General features: G+C 39.5%; 1 protein-coding gene across 1 annotated transcript in view; it reads left to right on the plus strand.

Annotated features, from left to right (window-relative positions):
* Positions 1 to 18,207, plus strand: part of KLHL14 (kelch like family member 14) — a 58,924-nt gene extending 40,717 nt beyond the window's left edge. The window contains exons 4-9 of the mRNA XM_068189764.1: positions 2,249 to 2,338; positions 6,778 to 6,856; positions 12,971 to 13,161; positions 13,322 to 13,480; positions 16,152 to 16,309; positions 16,761 to 18,207. Of these exons, the coding sequence (XP_068045865.1) occupies positions 2,249 to 2,338; positions 6,778 to 6,856; positions 12,971 to 13,161; positions 13,322 to 13,480; positions 16,152 to 16,309; positions 16,761 to 16,901 (818 nt within the window). The 3' untranslated portion in view covers positions 16,902 to 18,207. The remainder of the gene's footprint in view (positions 1 to 2,248; positions 2,339 to 6,777; positions 6,857 to 12,970; positions 13,162 to 13,321; positions 13,481 to 16,151; positions 16,310 to 16,760) is intronic.
* Positions 18,208 to 19,193: the final 986 nt, after the last annotated feature.

Raw genomic sequence — 19,193 nt, forward strand, 5'->3', positions numbered from 1 at the left:
TGTTTTATTGCAGTCACCTTTCCTTCTGAAGGCCAAACACTACCCTCCTTTCTGAGGCAAGCTTCCTTTTAGCTTTCCCATGAGTTATGGACAGTAGTTTGGGTCATTTGGGCCCAATCCTGTATCAGTGGGAATGTTGCCATTAATTTCAGTCGGAGCCAGGATTAAGCCATTCGTTTTCAAGGTTTAATTATCATAATAATTACGGGAGTCTTACTGCATACCTTATATGCACGGTAACAGCAGAAAAGCTTAAAGCAGAATTTCTTCCTCTACTGACCCTGTTTGTGTCAATATGCTGGGTAAATAAACACAAATTTCTGCAAAAGTGAAAACACAATGTGAAAAATATGCATGTGTGCTGCCTGCAGACAGTTTTTTCTGTAAATGCTGGAGTTCTCAGACTGACTAATATAAGAGGTTGAACATGCAACCAGCAGCTTGGACCTAATTGGAAACCGTAACAGAGCATTGTATTACTTAAAATTTGAAGCCCTTATAGACTGATCCTGGGCAGTCTCTTCTTGAGAGGAAGGGTGTCAAAAAGCATCTAAGGAAGACAGCAAATTTCTTGAGAGACCAAATGCTTTATTTACTGCAAGCATCCATAAAATCAAGAAAAGTTCTATGGTTTTGAGACAGAAGGTTTTAAAATAAGAAAATATCTAAGACTAAAGAGTGAGATAATGATGATATGTTGTCTCAAAAGATAGCAAAAACAGACTTCATCCTTTCATCCTACTGTAGGAATCTCTTGGTAGTATGAAATCTTTTGCATTGTCTAGTATAAGATTAGTTCCCAGTTAATATAAATTGAATCAGTAACAAATAACCTTAATTAATGAACTTTCACTGTACCTGGCTGCCTAATTTAAGAACTGCTTCACTTACATGACTTGTAAGAGCACAGACTATGAAAAAGATATTCGACCTTTATTAGAAACTAAAAACATACCTTATTTATTCATCATTGCCTAGGCAAAAACTTCAGTAAGAAGCTTAAATGAGCCCACTTGATCTTTAAGAAAATGTATCCTAAATAGCAAAGCGGTGCGTATTTCTTCGTATTATTATTTGCATATGCTATACTGCACAACTGCATTCTGAGAAAAATAAAAGATAATAAAACAAATTAAATGAGAGATATATCACCCAAAATAATCCAAGTGTGAGATAGGCTGCCTCTTTTTTTTTTTTTGGCATTGGCAAAAGAGCACAAAGTAAGAGCTGGCCCTGAGTCATATTGATTTCCCACTGCACTGGTTTCCTAAGTGCTCTGTTGATCCGTGTCAAGCAATAAGTTCCCTGCCTGTACATGCACATCACCTCCCCATTTGTCCTCACCTAGATTTAAGGTGCCCATATGATGAGCTGAACAAGGACATAATTTTTCCTACTGGTGTCACTGGGCCAAAACTACTTTATGTGGTATAGTAACTAATGCTGTATAAGTTTACATTTTCCATATGATATCATTAAAGTGGGTATGGCATACTGCAGTAATATGTGTGTATTATGTACATGTAATCCTTGTTTTTGCATTTTACCATTTGCAGTGGAAAAAGTAAATATTAAGAAATAGACGTTTGCATCTGTAGCTGATCCATAGTAATCATGATACCTCCCCCCATAAAAAAGGGATATTGCAAACCTAATGCCACAGTTTTGATCTTTGTTAACAAAGGGCTTCCTGATTAGATGAATAGAAGATGTGTGATCGTGCTGCTAATGACATTGTACAGGAAATTAAGCGTATACATTTGGAAAAGGCATTAAATCAGCAGGACCTTAATTTAAAAACTTAAAACTGTATGGAAATGCAGCTTGTTCATTGCTGTGTAATAGAAAGCTACTGAACATACTGACTCTTCTTGTGGAAACATTACCAGAAGAACAAAGCATAGCTGAGGTTTTTTTAATGTTTTCTAGCATACTGGGATTCCTAGCATCTGCTTATTTTCAGGGAAATATCATGCAACTTCACCCCTTTTTACAAGTTCTTTTTAGATCAGCATGTACAGTATTTGGGCAGGTGAGGGGGCAGTGAGGGACCAGAATTCCTGATTTTTTCCTTAATTATTTGCAAAATTGAATTGCATAAGTTTACTAATAAGTGGCTTTTTCTGCTGCTAAGTCAGTGTTCATACATGCCTGGGGTGACTCATATTATTTCATACAGACGGTAAAGAGGAAATATTTGATAAAATCAGTGTCCTGAGCTGACAAAGAATTCTTGCTTTGTTTGCAGTTATGCCATACAACAGTGCCCATCACTGCGTCGTGGAAGTGGAAAACTTCTTGTTCGTGCTGGGAGGAGAAGACCAGTGGAACCCTAATGGTATGTGTAGAATACTAAAAGGCAAAGGGAGCATCTGCCTTCCTGTGCCTTCCTGTCTGTGAGGTCAGCTGATGTAGTGATTAGCAATGGATTTTGAGGACTTTCAGCCTAATTGTTGAACCTAGTAGAGGCTACTCTTCAGTATTGATGTAATAAATATTTGGTACTTTAGCATTAGCATCTCTGTCATTCATCAGTTCCCACATCCCTTGAGAAATGCCACAGGCAGCAGAACAGACTCTTTCAAGTGCATGCACCAGGCAGCAGCTGTTAAGAATTTAACCTTCATTTCCAGGCTCCTTCCAGTCATAATATAATAATGCAATTGCAGTAGATGAATGCTTATTTTCTATTGTCAAACAAGATACTTGCAGCTCAAATTGTTAATGGGTTAATTATCTATACTTTGGGATTCTTAAACTGATCCTTTTTTCAGTCTTGTGCAAGAGCTTCTCATATAGATTATCTGCTGCTACCTTCTTTCATTTGATTACTTCATAAATTTACTGCAAAGAGAAATTAAACAATTTAACAGGCTTCTGAGCAAAGCAAAAGGAGAATACCATGCCTTGCAAAATTCACAGAATTGTCAAGACATTGTTAAAAAGCTTGCACACGAAGAAAGAGTTGCAATTGTAGCAGTCTGTGTAACAGAGATAATTATGACTGAGAAACCATAAAACAGCTTGCAGGTACACATTTTTACTTTAAAACACCAGAGGATCCAGCTGAAATTACATATACTGCATATATTTTATTGTGAATGCCCCATTTCAGCATCTGCACTAAACCAAATTATAGAAAATTGTTACATCTGTTCACTCCCTAAAACCTGAGACAAACAATCCAGGCCACCCTATAAGCATGTTTCTGGTGTAGTTAAGAATATCACTATATGTCTTAGGAGAAGGGCCCCTTAGTTCTATTGTTGAATATTGTTGAGTGTCTTTTATTTGGAACAGGAGACAATGCAATATCACTAATGACAATTTCTTTTAGGATCGTTGGCCACATCCATGCAGTGAGGGCTCCTGTTGTTGGTGGTAGGCATATGGACAGCCAGACCTTGTTCCAGACAGTTTATAATTAAATGGCCATGTCACATGAAGGGTAAAAGAAAAGAAGTATAATTACCCACACTTTAAAGATGTGGAAAATGACTTGCAAGATGATGGAGAGATGGTAGAAGGGGTACACATCTTGCATCTGAGATACGAGTCAAACACAGTTGTTTGTGAGATGAATAGTACCTAAGGCCTGGGATTGCCTAGATCTGGGTCAACCTCTGGGCTGAGGATGTTGCTGAAGACATTAACCAATTTCCCTGGCCTGTGAATACCAGTGCTGGGATTTTTTCCATAGAGAAGATAGCAATAAAAAAGGTATGAGCATTGCTATATTGATCACTTTATCAAATGGATCTTACTTGTCATTGAAAGTGGACCTGAAATCATAAACTACATCCTGTGCTGGGCATATTCTTTCTTGAAACCACTTTGCTCTAAATGTGCAGCTACATGGGGGCAGCTCACACATGCCCACTTGAATTTATGTAAAGGCCCTTGACTTCTATCCTCAGAGCAGAGGAGGGACTTCAGATGGAACCATCTTGCTAAGGCTTTACAGAGCTTCTGCTTCAAATGAGGATGTTCCAGATGTTTTTCCCAATGTAAAGAATTATCTTAGAGGTGGTGGCAATGGTAAGACGTTGCTTTAGTCATCAGACTGTCTAGTTCTTGAGAAACTGCATGGAGTGCTCATGCCTCCTTCATGCTCCACTGACTTCCTGACAACCCAGAAAGTATGGGAGACATTTTTTCTCACTTTTTTACATCCTCCAGTAGCTATGCCTTTCCAGTCACAAGGGCTTCTTGCATGAGTAAACACTGATGAAAGCAGGGTGCACAACATAGGCATGAATTTAAGATCAACCTTCATAACCTTCAGAGCCCATCACCTTCTAGCATGGCTGCAGAGCAGAGAACAGTACCTGCCTCCTTTTGTGCCATCATCCTCATTTGCTAATCCTGATTTTTGTTCACTTGTCCCAAGTTTTGTGTTATGAGTGAACAGATGCATCCTAACATGTGCAATCTCCTGGCTGATGAGCAAAGCAAAACATAGGTAGAGTTCTCTTTCAGACTGAACTCCTGACTTAAACTGCAGTCAAACCAGTTACACCAGGTAGATTAAGTAGGTCACCAAGTCCTTTTCCTGCAGTCACAGGCATCATATAATCCCATTTTGTAAATTTTCTAAGCTACATTTGAAAAGCAGTTGGATTTCCAGCCCCCACTACTCCTCTTGGAAAGCTGTTACAGAATCCAATTGCTCTAAATGACTAGGAGCCTTATTCTGATAGCAAATAAAAAGTATTCTTTGACTGTCTGAATCACCTTGTTCTCATGCCAAGGCTGGCCTTTATTTTAACAGTTTTTCCCCTGTTGGAGATTTGTTCCTCTAAAGTATTACAGACCTTACTGCCTATCCCCTTTCAGCTTTTGTATTTCTAGGTGCAACAGGCCAAGTTCTTTGTTTCCTGCCATAAGGTAAACTTTCTGTTCTTCCTGTTGCCACAATAGCTCTTCTCTGTGACTTTTCTAGTTTGATTTCATCTCCCTTCCTGTGAAGGACCCAGATTTGTATGCTGCACTCCCAGTCTAGGCTTACTAAACCCTTTTTCTACCCTGCACTTTACAATCTTCTACGTACATGGTGTTTGTATTATGTGTATGACGTGTTAGGCAGCCAAATTATAGATTTGTATGACAACAATGTATAACTAATGAGCACTGAAGTTCCAGTAACTCTGAAAGATGTAGTGAATACAGCAGCATTAAAACCTAGAAAAAAAAATAGAAGCTTAAACTTAGGATCAATATTTATATTCTTTTGAATTCTTGTTTTTTGAAATGCAAATAGATTAGTAAATGTCTTAGACAGTGAAACCTAGAACCTGTTCGAGCTTGCTATTACTATTTTGCTGCTTATTGAATCTATAGCTCTCGATGCCTCTTTTTCCAAATTGTCTTTGTAGACTAAAGGAATCCAAATAAGGACCAAAAGCAAAGGCTCACTTCACTAAGCCCAGTGGCAGAATGACCAGTTGCCCTTACAGTATGGGAATCTCACCCTGTGTCTTGAGGCTGTGCTGAGATGGTCATGTCTTTGAGTGGCACTCAGCGTGGTCCTCATTAGGCACCATGCTAGATTTGAAGGGAAATGCTGCATTATTCATCAGTCTTCTGCTTTACCCTCCTCATATAGAACATGCTTATAACATGGCGAGGAAATCAGTTTACTTCCAAAGCGGTCAGTGTGGTTTCTTTCTCTGTTTTCTTGTAGAACATGAACTTAAATTATTACGAATATAAATTCTAGCTGTATTGTTATTCTTCTCTACTGTCTTGATGGTCTATTTACCCATGCTGAAGTAAGTGTGGAATGAAGCAGGCAAAGTGAGCCAATCCTGCAGAGGCTTGTCTGATGCAAAAATATTCACCTTGTAGAATGCCCAGTGACCATTTATAGAACTGTGACATACACAGTTAGGTTATTCTGCTGGCCTGTGAAGCCTCTAATTCAATTTTTTAGTCACACATACATAAACAAAGGTTTCTGTTTTCAAAATGCTCATCTATTGAAGTCTCAGGTGTTACAGGAAATTGCCATGCACTCTCTTGCTTCAGTTTTCTTGCTTTGGTGTCAATCTGCATGTAAAATAAGGTGAAATCTTAATATCGTGAAGACATGAACACAGTTCTTGGGCTTGACAGCAGGGAGAAGCTAGTTAGCTGGTGTATGTTGCTCATGCTTCATATTTTAGCTAACAGAGTTAGAATAAAACTCTTAAGAGTGTATTCCCCCTTCGATGCACATCTGTAATTCCTTCTAACTTACACTGAAAGTACATGGTAAAATAAACTATCTAGTGCAAACACTGCATACCCCATGCTGATGGCTTATGCAGCTCCTGGTTATTTGCACAACGGGTTTTTGCCATGTTCCACACAGAGAGAATGTAAGGAGAAAGAAAAGAACATGTTCTCCCTTTAATTTTTCTACCTGACAAAATTCTAGTCATAAAAATACCATGGGGATGCCCTCTTTGGGTAGTAATTTTGTTTAGTGTGATTTATTATGGCTGTAAAAATACCACAGCTCGTATAAGTAAATTTAAATACACGTTTTCAAGATCTTATTACAAAGACCAACAATAATCGCTATCTGCTTTTACTACTAGTGACTGCTAATTCAAGCCTTGCAGTGCCCCATTTGTTGAATTATTACTGTACACACAGTGTAATCATACATTGTTGTAAAAGGGGGAACCCTTCATAAAAGGTATCAACTTGTGAAGTATATGTAATATATATTACAATCATGATGTTAAATACATGAAACAAACAGCTGAGTGTCAAAATAATCTATCTTTACAGGGAAACACAGTACAAACTTTGTTAGCCGATACGATCCCAGGTTTAACAGCTGGATACAACTTCCACCCATGCAAGAGAGGTAAAAACTTGCTATGTGTTTTACAATTTCTGTTTTCTCATTTAGGAGCAGCTGAGTTTTGGCTTAGTTCTGGGAGTAAGAAGGCCTATAGAAACGTTGAAAACACAGATAAAACTGCAGCATGCAGTTGTGTCCCATTTGCTTCTTAATTTTTAAAACTTTCCAAATTTGGAACTCCAGATGCCAAGTCCTGCAGTGCTAACTCATGCAAAATAGCCATGGACTTTATGCAATTACTGGTTGCCTCAGTATGGTCTGAAGGATTTTCCTGAAGTCTCCATAGTGTCCTGTCATGTTCCCTGACTGAAGTGTCATGATGAGCTTGCAGTAAACAAGCCGTAATTATAGTCAGATATCTTAGAGGGAACTGAAACCTTCACATGTTGACTCCATCCTGTTTCACCACACCAGCTATGAAAAGCTCTCCTGAACATGTCTCCACTTGTCAGAGAACTCTTAATCCTAGGTGGTCTTTGAGTGAAGTTGCTGTCAGTAAATGCATATTAGAGTAGCTCGTGATTTAATCTTGCTGTGTACCAAAGAGCAAAGGTGGATGTGGACTTGAGCAATGACTCGTAAAGATGACGTAAACTTAACTGTGGATCCCAAATCCTACCCTCACATGAAAAAATCCCGTAAACCTGAACAGAACTGTGCATGTTTTGTAAGAAGAATCTCAAAGGCAGAAGATCCAAAGTTACAATGTTATTTGAAGAAAATATTCAGTGTCCTTCCTTCAGTTAAACACCCATCTTCTCATGGATCCCATTTACAAAAGATCTCACAGTGTCTCCCTCAAGGCTTTCTCCCTCAAATGCTTTCTTTATTCCATGCCAGTATTACAGTTCTTTTTTTCTTGACTGCCTACAATATTCAGGTGTCTGGCAGTCATAAATATATTGAATTCAGTGCACTGTTGTGATTCAAGGTGTGTCTCATGAGCTGCTTGGAAATATGGCTGTTTTTTAAAATTTCCAGGGGTAGAATGTCAGTCTGAAGGACCTTTGTTCAAGATGCAGTTTGATTGACCTAAGTCCCTGCTTTGGCAGCACCTAGCCTTCTCCCTTTTTCCCACCAGCACTGTGGGATACCCTTCCCAGCTGTGATTGTTTACTTTAAAACAGAGGGACACCTTCCCCTCTGGTTCAGCTTCCTAGAGTGAGTCACCACCAGTTTAGGTGTTGACATGGGGGAGACAGGAGGTGAGCATCAGAGTGGGCATCCTTGCTGAACTGGGAGACTGGCTAGGAGACCAACTGATATTTGTATGGAGCCTGGAGCTCTTCTGTGGAGCCTAATATGAGTTCTAATTAGGCTCTCTGGGTATCTCCAAGCCAAATTCCCGAGGGGTGTTGGCAGCTGGCTGAGCAGTTGGGTTTATTTGGCTGACAAACTACAGAAAGCAGAAGGAGGCAGCTGAGGGCTGGAGAAAGGAGGCTGTAGGAATTTTCTCACCTCCACACTGGCCAGTTGTGTTGCCCTGGGACACCGTACGGCAGGTGACTGGCCCTGTGCTCTGGTGCTGCCTTCAGCCAAGAGGCCGAAACTCAGCTGTGCCCCGCGCCCCTGCCCGTAATAAACTGTAATGTGTGAACACCACAGCTCCTTTCAGAGGGACTGAAATACAATGATCCACTCATACATAGTTCCTTCTGCAAGAGGCTTTGCTATGACAACTTTAATTGTCACCTTTTTTGTTCAGGACACATAGCTCATGGGCTTGCCTGTTGTTTTTCTTTAAAGGCTCCTAAGCATTAGGGCTATTGTTGGAAAACCTAGATTTTACACTCACTTTCTAAAATGTTTTTGATGGTTTGTTTGCTCAGTCTTAATGACTTCCTCAGAGTTATTGCAGCTTGCAGAGGTATGGACTGGCCTTGTTTGTAGAAGATCTCGCAAATAAGAGAGAGCTTTTATGCAGTTTTCCTTCCAACCTCCTTTAGTGAGATAAAGTTCCCATTAAAGTCAACAGGCTATTTTCCCCTTGCTAGGAGTACAGGGTCATGCCCTGTCTCTGCTGCCATAATGCAGCACCATTGACAAGACAGACTGTTAAGTGGGTTTTTCTGAGTCATTATGGTCCATCAAGTCAAAACCTATTTAGGAATTTTAGTCTCAGAATAATTGGCTGGATAGACTATAATAGCTCCTTTGAAATGACTGCCAGGTAAATGTGTGACTCATTCATAGGCAGTATATTCTCAAGCCAAAAATCTGTATTAAATATTTTATAAGTAAACTTTTATCTCACATGCCAAAATCCATATCTGATTGATTTTACTGTGTGAGCTATAAAGAAAAGTCTAATCCCATTATGGATTCAGTGTCACCAGTGTATTTTCTTTAAAGCTAAGTTTGGTTTCTTTTCCCTTGAAGAACATCTCAAATATAAATGCTTTTGAAAAATATGTGCTATTTTCAGGAGTTTGTTGTTTAGAGAACCAGCAAGTGACTCATAAGCTTTGGAAATGCACATCTACCTGATGATGCCATAACAACAGGAAGGTTTTTGAAGAACAGTTCAGTTAGGCTATGACGGCTACTGAAGGAGCAGTCTTTGTAGCAGTTGTATCTGAACTTGAGGTGCAAGCCTCGGCTGGACACTTCAGTCAGAACTATTGCACCTTGCCAGCTCAACACAGAGCTTTAAAAGGTGTGTGGAGCAAAACAACATTTAAGACAACTTGTTTTTTCCTATATTCTGAATTAAATTTTTTTTTGTTTGAAGACCAGCAAAAAGCATGGCATTGTACCAGGTTCTGAAGAAGCACAAGTGGAAAGTGAGCAGGCTTGTGTACACTCAGGCTGAGTGAACTAAGAAAAGGCACAGAAAAAGAGATTTAAAAAATTCACACTTTATTTTTGTCTTTGACTTTAATAATAGTAATGCCAACCCCTATTAAGATAATTTATTTTTTAAAAAGCAAAGCATGCACTCTATAAGTGACTCTGAAATCAGGTCCAGATATGTCCAGTAAGAGCACTGGTAAATTTAAACCTCACACTGGTAGCTCTATTTGGTGTTTCAGGACATAAATTCATTGTGTGTGAAAATCATGAGGAAAATCTTCCCTTTTATATGTGTATACTTGAAAGAAGAGATGGTTGGGTGAAGGGGTGTGAAGAAGAAGCATTTAGGAGACCAGTGAACATTGAGTACTTCCAAGTCCTGAAAAAAATCACAAAATAATTGTCTTATTGTCCATACCCAGATCCTGAGGTACATTCTAGTTACCTGGTTAGAATGGATAGTGTCTTCTCAGTATGGAGGGGAACGTTGTCATGCAAAGATTGCTGTATTACAGTTTAATCTGAATCATATTTTACAGCATTTTAAAAGTCATCACTTGACAGCATGCCTTTGCATGCTGTAACAGCATGCCTTTACACACTGTATCATTGAAAACTAAAAAAACCCAAAAAGCTTAAAATATTTGTGACAGAAGCTACTGAGTGGATGTTCACATCCAAGCAGAAGAGTGAAGTATGCTGATGTTTTCATTTTTGCTCCTTATAGTGACACTGTGTGGATGAAACCAGGAGTACACGTACAGAATATCGTCAGTGAAACCCTAGTTAAGAGAACAATGCATGCAAGTTGTGTCTACCTCTGTTTATTAAACCTGAACTAAAAAAAAAAAAAACAAAACAAAAAAAAACCCACCAAAAAAAACCAAACAAACCTGCCGCGAGCAGTTTGCTAATGGGTTCACCAGAGAAGGTGCACAAGGAGAGACGAGTGGATGTGGGAGCACTGATAACAGGCACACTCTGGTTTTGTGCCTTGTGGTTGCTAGACAGAGGAGGGTTGAAAAATGTGTACCTTCCTATGCAGGCTCTTTCATATCTAATAGGAGGTGACCTCTGCAGCTTTTCCTACTTTTGGGGCAACTGTGGGCTGGGTTGCCTCAGGCCCATCACATATTCTCAGAAAGCTTATAGACACTTGATTGCCTGCAACACCTATAGCCTCTGTCAAATTAGATTGAAATCAGTCAGCAGGGTTTTTTTTAAGAGACAACAGTAGGCAGACATGGGTACATGTACAGTGTAATCGAATTAGCTTTGTTTCCATAGAATATCAGGCTAAAAACATAGATGCACAATTTGCTGCCCGACCACACGGAGCAAAACATGCCATCAGCTTCTATCTGCCCACTGACAGATAAATTAAATGGTCTTTTTTAATTCATCAGTCGATCTGGAGACACTTGCCAGTATTCCTGTCTTCCTATTTCCACTTTTTTTTTCAGAAGTCTTCCCTGTGGTGGAACTTTCAGCCACATTCAGAAAGGTATTCTGTCGCACACCATCCAAGCTGTCCATGTGCAGGCAGGGTGAAAGCAAAGAAGTGAACAGGAGGTGTTCAGTGACCCTGGTTGGTGAGGAGCCATGTCAGGTGTGCACCAAATCCAAAAAGTAAGGTCAGAAACTGGCAGTGATCTGTTCCCTGGATGCCCAGCAAGCCCTGCTGTTTCCATGGCTGTATCCCTTGGTGTCTGCCTGACTTCTCTTCCAGCTTATAAACCACCAGCCAGTCTCAGGCACTCGTAACTAAGAGGGAAATTTCTCCAAAATGTTAAAGGATGCTGCAAATTTTGTGATAAAAAGGTAGCTGAGCAAAGAGCAAGATCTTATTCCTGCCTTCACTGAAGGAAATGCTCCTGAACATGCCTGGCTGGATGTCAAGTTAGGGACAGGGCACACCAGGCTTTGGTAGCTCACCTGGTCACGGGATGGCTCTCGGGAAGCCCGAGAAGGAGTTGGACGCGCCGAAGCTGTTCACTGAGGATGCTGTGCTCTGTGGGTACCACTGCTCATCCAAGTGCTTTGCAGTCATCTGTAGGTTCAAGTCCTTGATGGTGCAGCTGACCATCCAGGCCTCAAGATTTAGTGCATGATTCAGGAGTGAAATATGCAGCTACTCCCAGATTCAAATTAAGGCATCTGGGCAGGAACCAGAATGCACTGAATCAGCCACAGAGCAGGGTTTGGCAAGCTACAGCCACACTCCAGAGTGCCTGCTTTGCAGGAGCTGTCAGACCTATCTTTGCTGTACCTGGCCTGCCTGCTCATTTCTGGTCTCCCATGTCATCCTGGTTTCACCCAGGAGAAAATTTTATGTTGGGCACTGATGACTCTTATAATTCAATATTTTGTTCAGCTCTTCATCCTAGCCCAGCTGTGCTCTTTTGCAATTTTCTTTCTCATGTTATTGCAGCTTGAAATTAAAGGTCTCTACTCTAGTAAACCTTCCTGTTGCTGAATGATCCAGGGAGATTTCCCTGGAGTGGATTACACCAACCAAGGACTCCCAAAATCATCTACTGCTCAATTTTTACTTAAGCAACAAACACTCAGCATTGATTTTGGAGGCACGAGGAAGACAAACTAATATTTGCCCAACAGTCCTGGCCAGAAAACTTAATTGTTTTCCTACACACCTGAGTTGCATGTAAAAGCAGACAGGTAGCTAAAACTTTTCTCAGGGTTAGTTGGATGGATACAGACCTCATTTGAGTTAAAGGGTGGAAATGTAGTGTTGTGGCTAGCATAAGGAAAGTTGTTCTTTTTGCAGTGCTGCAGAAGGAAAAAAAATTATAATTGAAGAAAAATTTTGATGATGTGGTTCTCTTCGTAAATTGGGAACAATGACCCTTGAAGGACCATAAAGAAAGTGAATGTCAAGATAATTTATTATTGTTACATTATCTACCTCATTTTTCACTTTGTCTTACTGAGTTGTTATATCCCTTACAAGGTAATGCCCCATACATTAATGAGCACCTTTTTATCGTTCAGAGTGTGAAAAAGAAACAAACAGATTTGAAAAGGGGCTATTTCTGGCAGTTTTATGTGTGCCTAATTGTTTTGACACAAAAAAATGAAGTATTTTTTCATGTGGAGTATTGTGTATTTGATCAGCAAAGCAGCCACAGTCTCTATGATAGCTGTAAGCATGTGAAGCTTCCTGGAAGCTACTTCTCTCTGATGTAGCATTTGAAGGAGCAGCTCTTTTAGTTCAGGGAGTCAGCTGGAGAGGGAAAAGAAATGTTTGACATGGCTAATTGGTTTGTTGTTGGCTTGTTTGTTCTGCCCTGCCCTGTCCTCCAGGAGAGCCAGTTTCTACGCCTGTCGCCTTGACAAGAACTTGTATGTTATCGGTGGAAGAAACGAAACTGGCTACTTGTCCAGCGTTGAGTGCTACAACCTGGAGACAAACGAGTGGCGTTACGTGTCTTCGCTACCACAACCCCTGGCAGCCCATGCAGGAGCCGTTCACAATGGCAAGATCTATATTTCAGGCCAGTGTCTTGAATAATTCCTGCTGTATGACAAGAAAACCAACCCAAAACCACCATAAAAATAAATAAACCGCAGAACCCCAAAACCAGAGAGCTAAATTCCTGCTGCAGCACAATGTCTTTATTTATTTGAATGAACTGATGTGCATTTACTTTGCAGGAGGTGTTCACAATGGAGAATATGTCCCCTGGCTGTACTGCTATGACCCTGTGATGGACGTCTGGGCCCGAAAACAGGACATGAACACCAAACGAGCAATCCACACTCTGGCTGTAATGAATGATCGACTGTATGCAATTGGAGGAAACCATTTGAAAGGTCACATTTTTAATAGCGAAAAAGTATCTCAGTGTCCCACATCTCTGATAAAAAATATTTTTGTTAGACAGTCACTGTTAAATACATTGAAAGCCAAGCAACACAATTTAACAGGACACTTGAGCCAGCAATTTTAAAAACATTTTATGCAAATTATTTAAAAATTATAACAGTACATTAAATATATGAGTAATGAATGCTTTAGATAATAAAAATGGGAGCTTCCATTACTCAAAAGCATGGACAATTTGTCATTAACAAGAATTCAATGAAACAAACAGATTATTCTTTGACCTGAAAGTACCAGCAATATTTTCCTCTGTAAATCATTTTCCAAAATGTGCTGTTAAAGAGAGCTTTATTCAGAGCAACACACAAAAAACAAGCTTCTGATTTAATGAAGAGAAAAAATAAGCAAACTTCCAGCCATTAAATATTAGGACTAAGCTCTTTAATTCCCTTTTTAGTATTAAATACAGCTTGTTTATTATAATTCCTTTTTAGAGGTCTCTTGTTTTCATCTTTTGAAAAGGTCTCATATTAAAATAACTGTTGCTTAGGCATCTGGTACTTTTATCTTAATACCTGTATGTCATTGCTGTTAAAGATGCTTCTTAATCCAGCCACTTAGACAAAAAGCACACCTCCTGCTCCTTTCTCCTGTGATAATATTTGATAGTTTATATGCACTTTTTTCTTCTTTCTCCTTTAATGTTTAAAACTAAAAAAAAAAAAAAAAAAAAGACTCCCAACAACAAAAGACAAAATCATACTATAGAAGAAAAAGTAAAATAATGTGTTAACTGCCAGTAAGACCAGGTCATGTCTGACTCCAGTCCCCAGGTCCTCATGACACTGTAAAGCCACATGATGCTTTTGGAGATCTGAGTGTCTGTGGAGCATGCAAGGGACAAAGTCCCAGATGTAATTTTTCCCTGGTAAATAGTACTGGTGCATAAACCCCTGCAGGCAGGTTCTGTGCTGCTGTGCCTCCACTCCCCACCCCCAGCTGGGATGGGTGTTTATGGACTGGACCTTATAAGATGAAGAGGGCAAAAGCTGCTTGCACATGAATAACTACCAGGTTTCAGTGCTTTGCAGTGTTGGCTTTTCCTCCTACAAAAGTAAAACGTGTCAGAGCTCTCCTCAAGCTAAAGCACATACTTTGATTTGCAGAGGCTTGAATTGGTTCTATTCTGCCACCTTCTTTTTATTTTTCCACACAGTTTCACCTACGTCTAATAAGCCTTGCATTTTTGCCTCTACAACTTTTGTCCTGGGCTCCTTTGATATGCTTGAACTGCTCCAGGCTTCTGGAAAGATGTGGCTGACTGGTAAAAGGACTTTTTAGAAAAAAAAAATGGTTTCTCCTATACAGAGAAACAAAAGGAAGAACTGCAAGGACAGGGAGGAGGGAGGGGACTGAAGTGTGGATGAAATGCTACAAATTCTCCACTGTCAGGGAATAGCAGGGCTCCATGGCAAAGCCCTCCTTTGTGAAGCTGAACTGTGTAGTGTTAGCTGTGCATTTACCACATCACAGCTAATCATGTGCATACTGCAGTTTGTTACAGAGCTTTTGACAGGTTCTGGGTGCACAGCAGTGGCCTTTTTATGATGCCTTGAAAACCTTAAAGCAGCAAATAATTATTTCATATCATCATGAATTATTTCATATTATTTCATACTCATTCCAGACATAAATAATATTTGAGCAAGCAGCTCTCTTGTGAAGTGCCAACATCACCAAATACCCTTTTAACAGAAAATCTTACTTCTCTTTGCTATCATATCTTGAAGAGAAAACCGAAGGGTTAAGAAAAGCACTTCAGCATATTAAGACAGCCATACTTTTACTGCAGTGCTCTGATAAAGAAGGTAGTTTGAAATAGGGAATTGCCTAAATATTAGAGCAGGAACCAGTACTCCTGTGTTCAGTGTCTGTGTTCGGCTCACTTAATTCATATTAACTGATACAGCTTGAGAATCTTGAGCTGAGACCCCTCTGCCCTTTGGTGATCGAACAGCAGCAGTCGCTGGGAGCAATTTTTGGCCTACCAGGGAAAGATGGGACCACCATTTTTGTGGTTACATTTTGTTGTTGCCTTAAAGACTTTACCTTCAGAGTATACCTTAAATCAGCTGGAAATTGAAACTGGTCCTGCACATCATGTCCATCATGCTAAGCACTTCGTCCCTCTAGAACCAAGTGACTTCAGTTGTCTAAGCTCTCTCTGGACTTGTTAGGCATTGATTTCTGAGCAAAATTCAATCTGTTAAATTTTGAATAGATTGAATCTGCTGAATTTTGGGAAAGACTGCCAGGACAATATTTTCCTACATGTTCAAACTTGTATTACCACTGATAGACAAGGAAGAATTTAGTTTGAATCTGTTTGTGTCACTAATAAGTTATTACTGAGTGTTTCCTGATGTGGTCAGGTTTTATACAGACTTGTGATTTGTAGAAGATTGTAGAACTAATGGTAAGAACCTTCAACAGATTTATTTGAACTGAAATAATGAAGCATTAATGTTTTCCAAAAAAACATTTAACAATTATGTTATAATTGTAATAATATAATTGTAACTGTAATAAATGTAACAGTAAAATAAGTAATAAAACAGAATGTCATAACACATGATCTCTTTTCTTAATGCCCTCATCCAGGTTTCTCCCATCTCGACGTAATGCTTGTGGAATGCTACGATCCAAAAGGTGACCAGTGGAATATCCTCCAGACTCCTATTCTGGAGGGTCGCAGTGGCCCTGGCTGCGCAGTCCTTGATGACAGTATTTACCTTGTAGGAGGCTACAGCTGGAGTATGGTGTGTACCTGCTTTCTACAATCACCTTTCTATTCCTTCTGTGTTCTTGTGGCCAGTCCATATGGTATGCAGATGGGATGGAGAGGAGAGGGGAATTAGCTACTGGGGCAGGTTCAGATTGGTTTTTAGCTTATAAAGAACATGGAGTGTTTTTTCACCTTTGTGCTTCTCTATATGTTATTATTACACTCTATTCACCTATACAGAGTAATTTAAAAACCAGAAGGAATTTTGAAAAAGTGATTGATGGGACTATATGCTTACAGCTCTGCTTATGAGGTGCTTGTAAAGGAGACTGATTTTCAGAGGCTGGGTGCTGAAAAAACTAAAACCTCTTGAAGAGCTTCTAAGTTAGAGTGACCCTGAGTCACTTTCAAACACTGTTAGAGCTGATGTGTGACTTGGATTTTACCAAAGCCACATTTAATGTGACATTTTGTTCTACTACCAGGGAGCCTACAAATCTTCTACTATTTGCTACAGTCCTGAGAAAGGGACTTGGACAGAACTGGAAGGTGACGTTGCGGAGCCCCTAGCAGGACCTGCCTGTTCGACTGTGGTATTGCCGGCCTGCGTTCCGTACAACAAGTGATGGGCCAGGAGCACTGACATGAACACTGAGTGCATTTGGGAAAATAATGACGGGTGACGTAAATATTTTATTAGAACAGAATTCCTGTTAAAACAGAGCTATCATAATTGACCCCTCATTCCATGTTTATGCTTTAGGAGCAAACTAAAAGACAAGAGAAACCAAGCATTGTCCCATCTCAGATAGGTACCGGTGTCTTATGAAGCAAGAAGCTAAAACACACCGAACATTACATGCTGACAGACTGCCATTTCAGACTGATTTAAACTTTTCCTGCTGCAGAGACATTCCTCACATCAAATTTAACTTAAAGAAAAAAAAAAAAAAAGATGGCTAACTGTTCAAATAGAGCCTGAAGAGACAAGATCAGTATTGTGCATTGTATCTACCTGCATGTAATCTGTGTTGAAGTCATGAGGATGTTGTTTTCATGAATGTTTCAGAATTCAGATAGTGAAAAGCTCACACTGCATTGCAGAATTGTCTCCTCCTCTGTAATCCTAACCTACAACTACTTCATATGCTCTGCAAGCAACACAGCATCAGAAGATTATAAAAGGTAAAGAAACATCATTCAGTTTTTGCACAGCTTGGCAACTAATACACTCTGCCTTCAAAGTCCCCATGTGCAAGTGCAGCAGAAAGCAGACTACAATGAAAGCTATGCTTTACAGAGCACTTCTTGCAATAACAGCTTAGGGATTAGGATCAAATTCTTCTAATCACACTTGTGTTAAGTCAGAACCATTTCACTGAAATCACATGGAATGACTGGTTCTACATTAGTAAAACAGAATTTGGATCCTACAGCTTAAAATCTGGCTTTGTAAAGTAAGTTATTTCTATGACCACTTAGCAAAGCACCAGAAACCTTACTTCCTTTTCACTAACCTGTTAGATATCATCATCTGTGCAAGTTCTATCCAAAGACAAGCAAACTGCATTTAATCATAAATTTATTGCTTTGGACTCTGAAATGCTTATGCACATTTTTGGAGAGACACTGGTAAGTAGTTAAAGTAGTCCTGTGTGGTTGATCTTAAGATGCACTCTAAGAGAGTTTTACTGTTGATCCAAAGTAATGCAAGGCTAGACTTTCCACTGCCTTATAGCCTGTGTAATTATTTACACATTGCAAAGCGAGTTCAGAATGCTCCCACACGGGATCAGCAGCATTTAGGACTTGCTTCATGAAGACATAGCTGCTTGCACAAATCAGACTGTCTGTGTGTTAAGCTTATGTCTTTCTGTCCTGGCTTTGCAAAAGCAGTGACAAAATCTGAGCCTGATTCTTCACCACCCTGCACCTCACTAAAGTATGTGCATAATTCTTCCACTGTGGTTTCCTAGTGCTGCATCCATTACTCTCAGGACCATCCTCTTTACTAGTGTAAAGTGACATTGTGCCATCGAAGCCAATGGATGTACTTTATGTCAGCTAAATATCTGACCTTTAATTTGCCTAGTTGTAGCTGGCTGCACCAGATAAAAGGCAAAGGACACTCTGATCCTGCATTTTCAGCCCTGCACATATCTTTCACGACAGCACTTAATGCTAGTGCATTAAGCAAGGAGTGGGCAGCTACTGGAGGTTGGTTTCAGCTGCAGAGGCAATAAATGGGAAAAAGACTTCATTATTTGCTTTGCAAAATAGAAAAAGGGTGAATGTACACAGAAATTACACTATATATTGATGCTTGAGAGCAAATATCATGGGACTGTTTCTCTCTGACATCAGTCCAGTTTTATTGCAACTCCCTTGCCTGCATCAGAATTACACAACTTGTAAAATTGGAGTAATGCAGTAAGGACTGGTACCACACAAATGCAATAATCCAATTGATGAGGTAGCTGCATTCCTAGAAAAAATGTTTAAACAAAATAATTATCTGAAGATGCTAATATTTGAATATGCCCTTGGGGAGTTTTCCAGTGAGCATCACTAAGGAACTCATAAAGGTGAAGTGTATATCCTGAAATCTCAATCCATTTCTCCTACATAGTGCAATCTTAGTTGGTTTTGTATTTATTTATATTATTCAGATCCAAGGGATCCCTTGTAAAATATATTTGGTGCAATCATGACTTTTTTTTCCTTTCCTGTTGAAAGTATATAAATATAAATATATATAAAAAAGGAAACTGTTAAGATACTAAATGAGGAAACCTTGTATGACATTTAAAAGGTCTGCCACTGAACATTGACTGTCACCTGTCTCTACTAAAATGTACCATTTTTAAAGGATACTTCTTGTCCTTTTAAATGGTTCCTTTTTTTTACCAAAATAATTT

Source organism: Anomalospiza imberbis, chromosome 1 (assembly GCF_031753505.1).
Source record: "Anomalospiza imberbis isolate Cuckoo-Finch-1a 21T00152 chromosome 1, ASM3175350v1, whole genome shotgun sequence".
In the NCBI taxonomy this organism is placed as follows: domain Eukaryota; kingdom Metazoa; phylum Chordata; class Aves; order Passeriformes; family Viduidae; genus Anomalospiza; species Anomalospiza imberbis.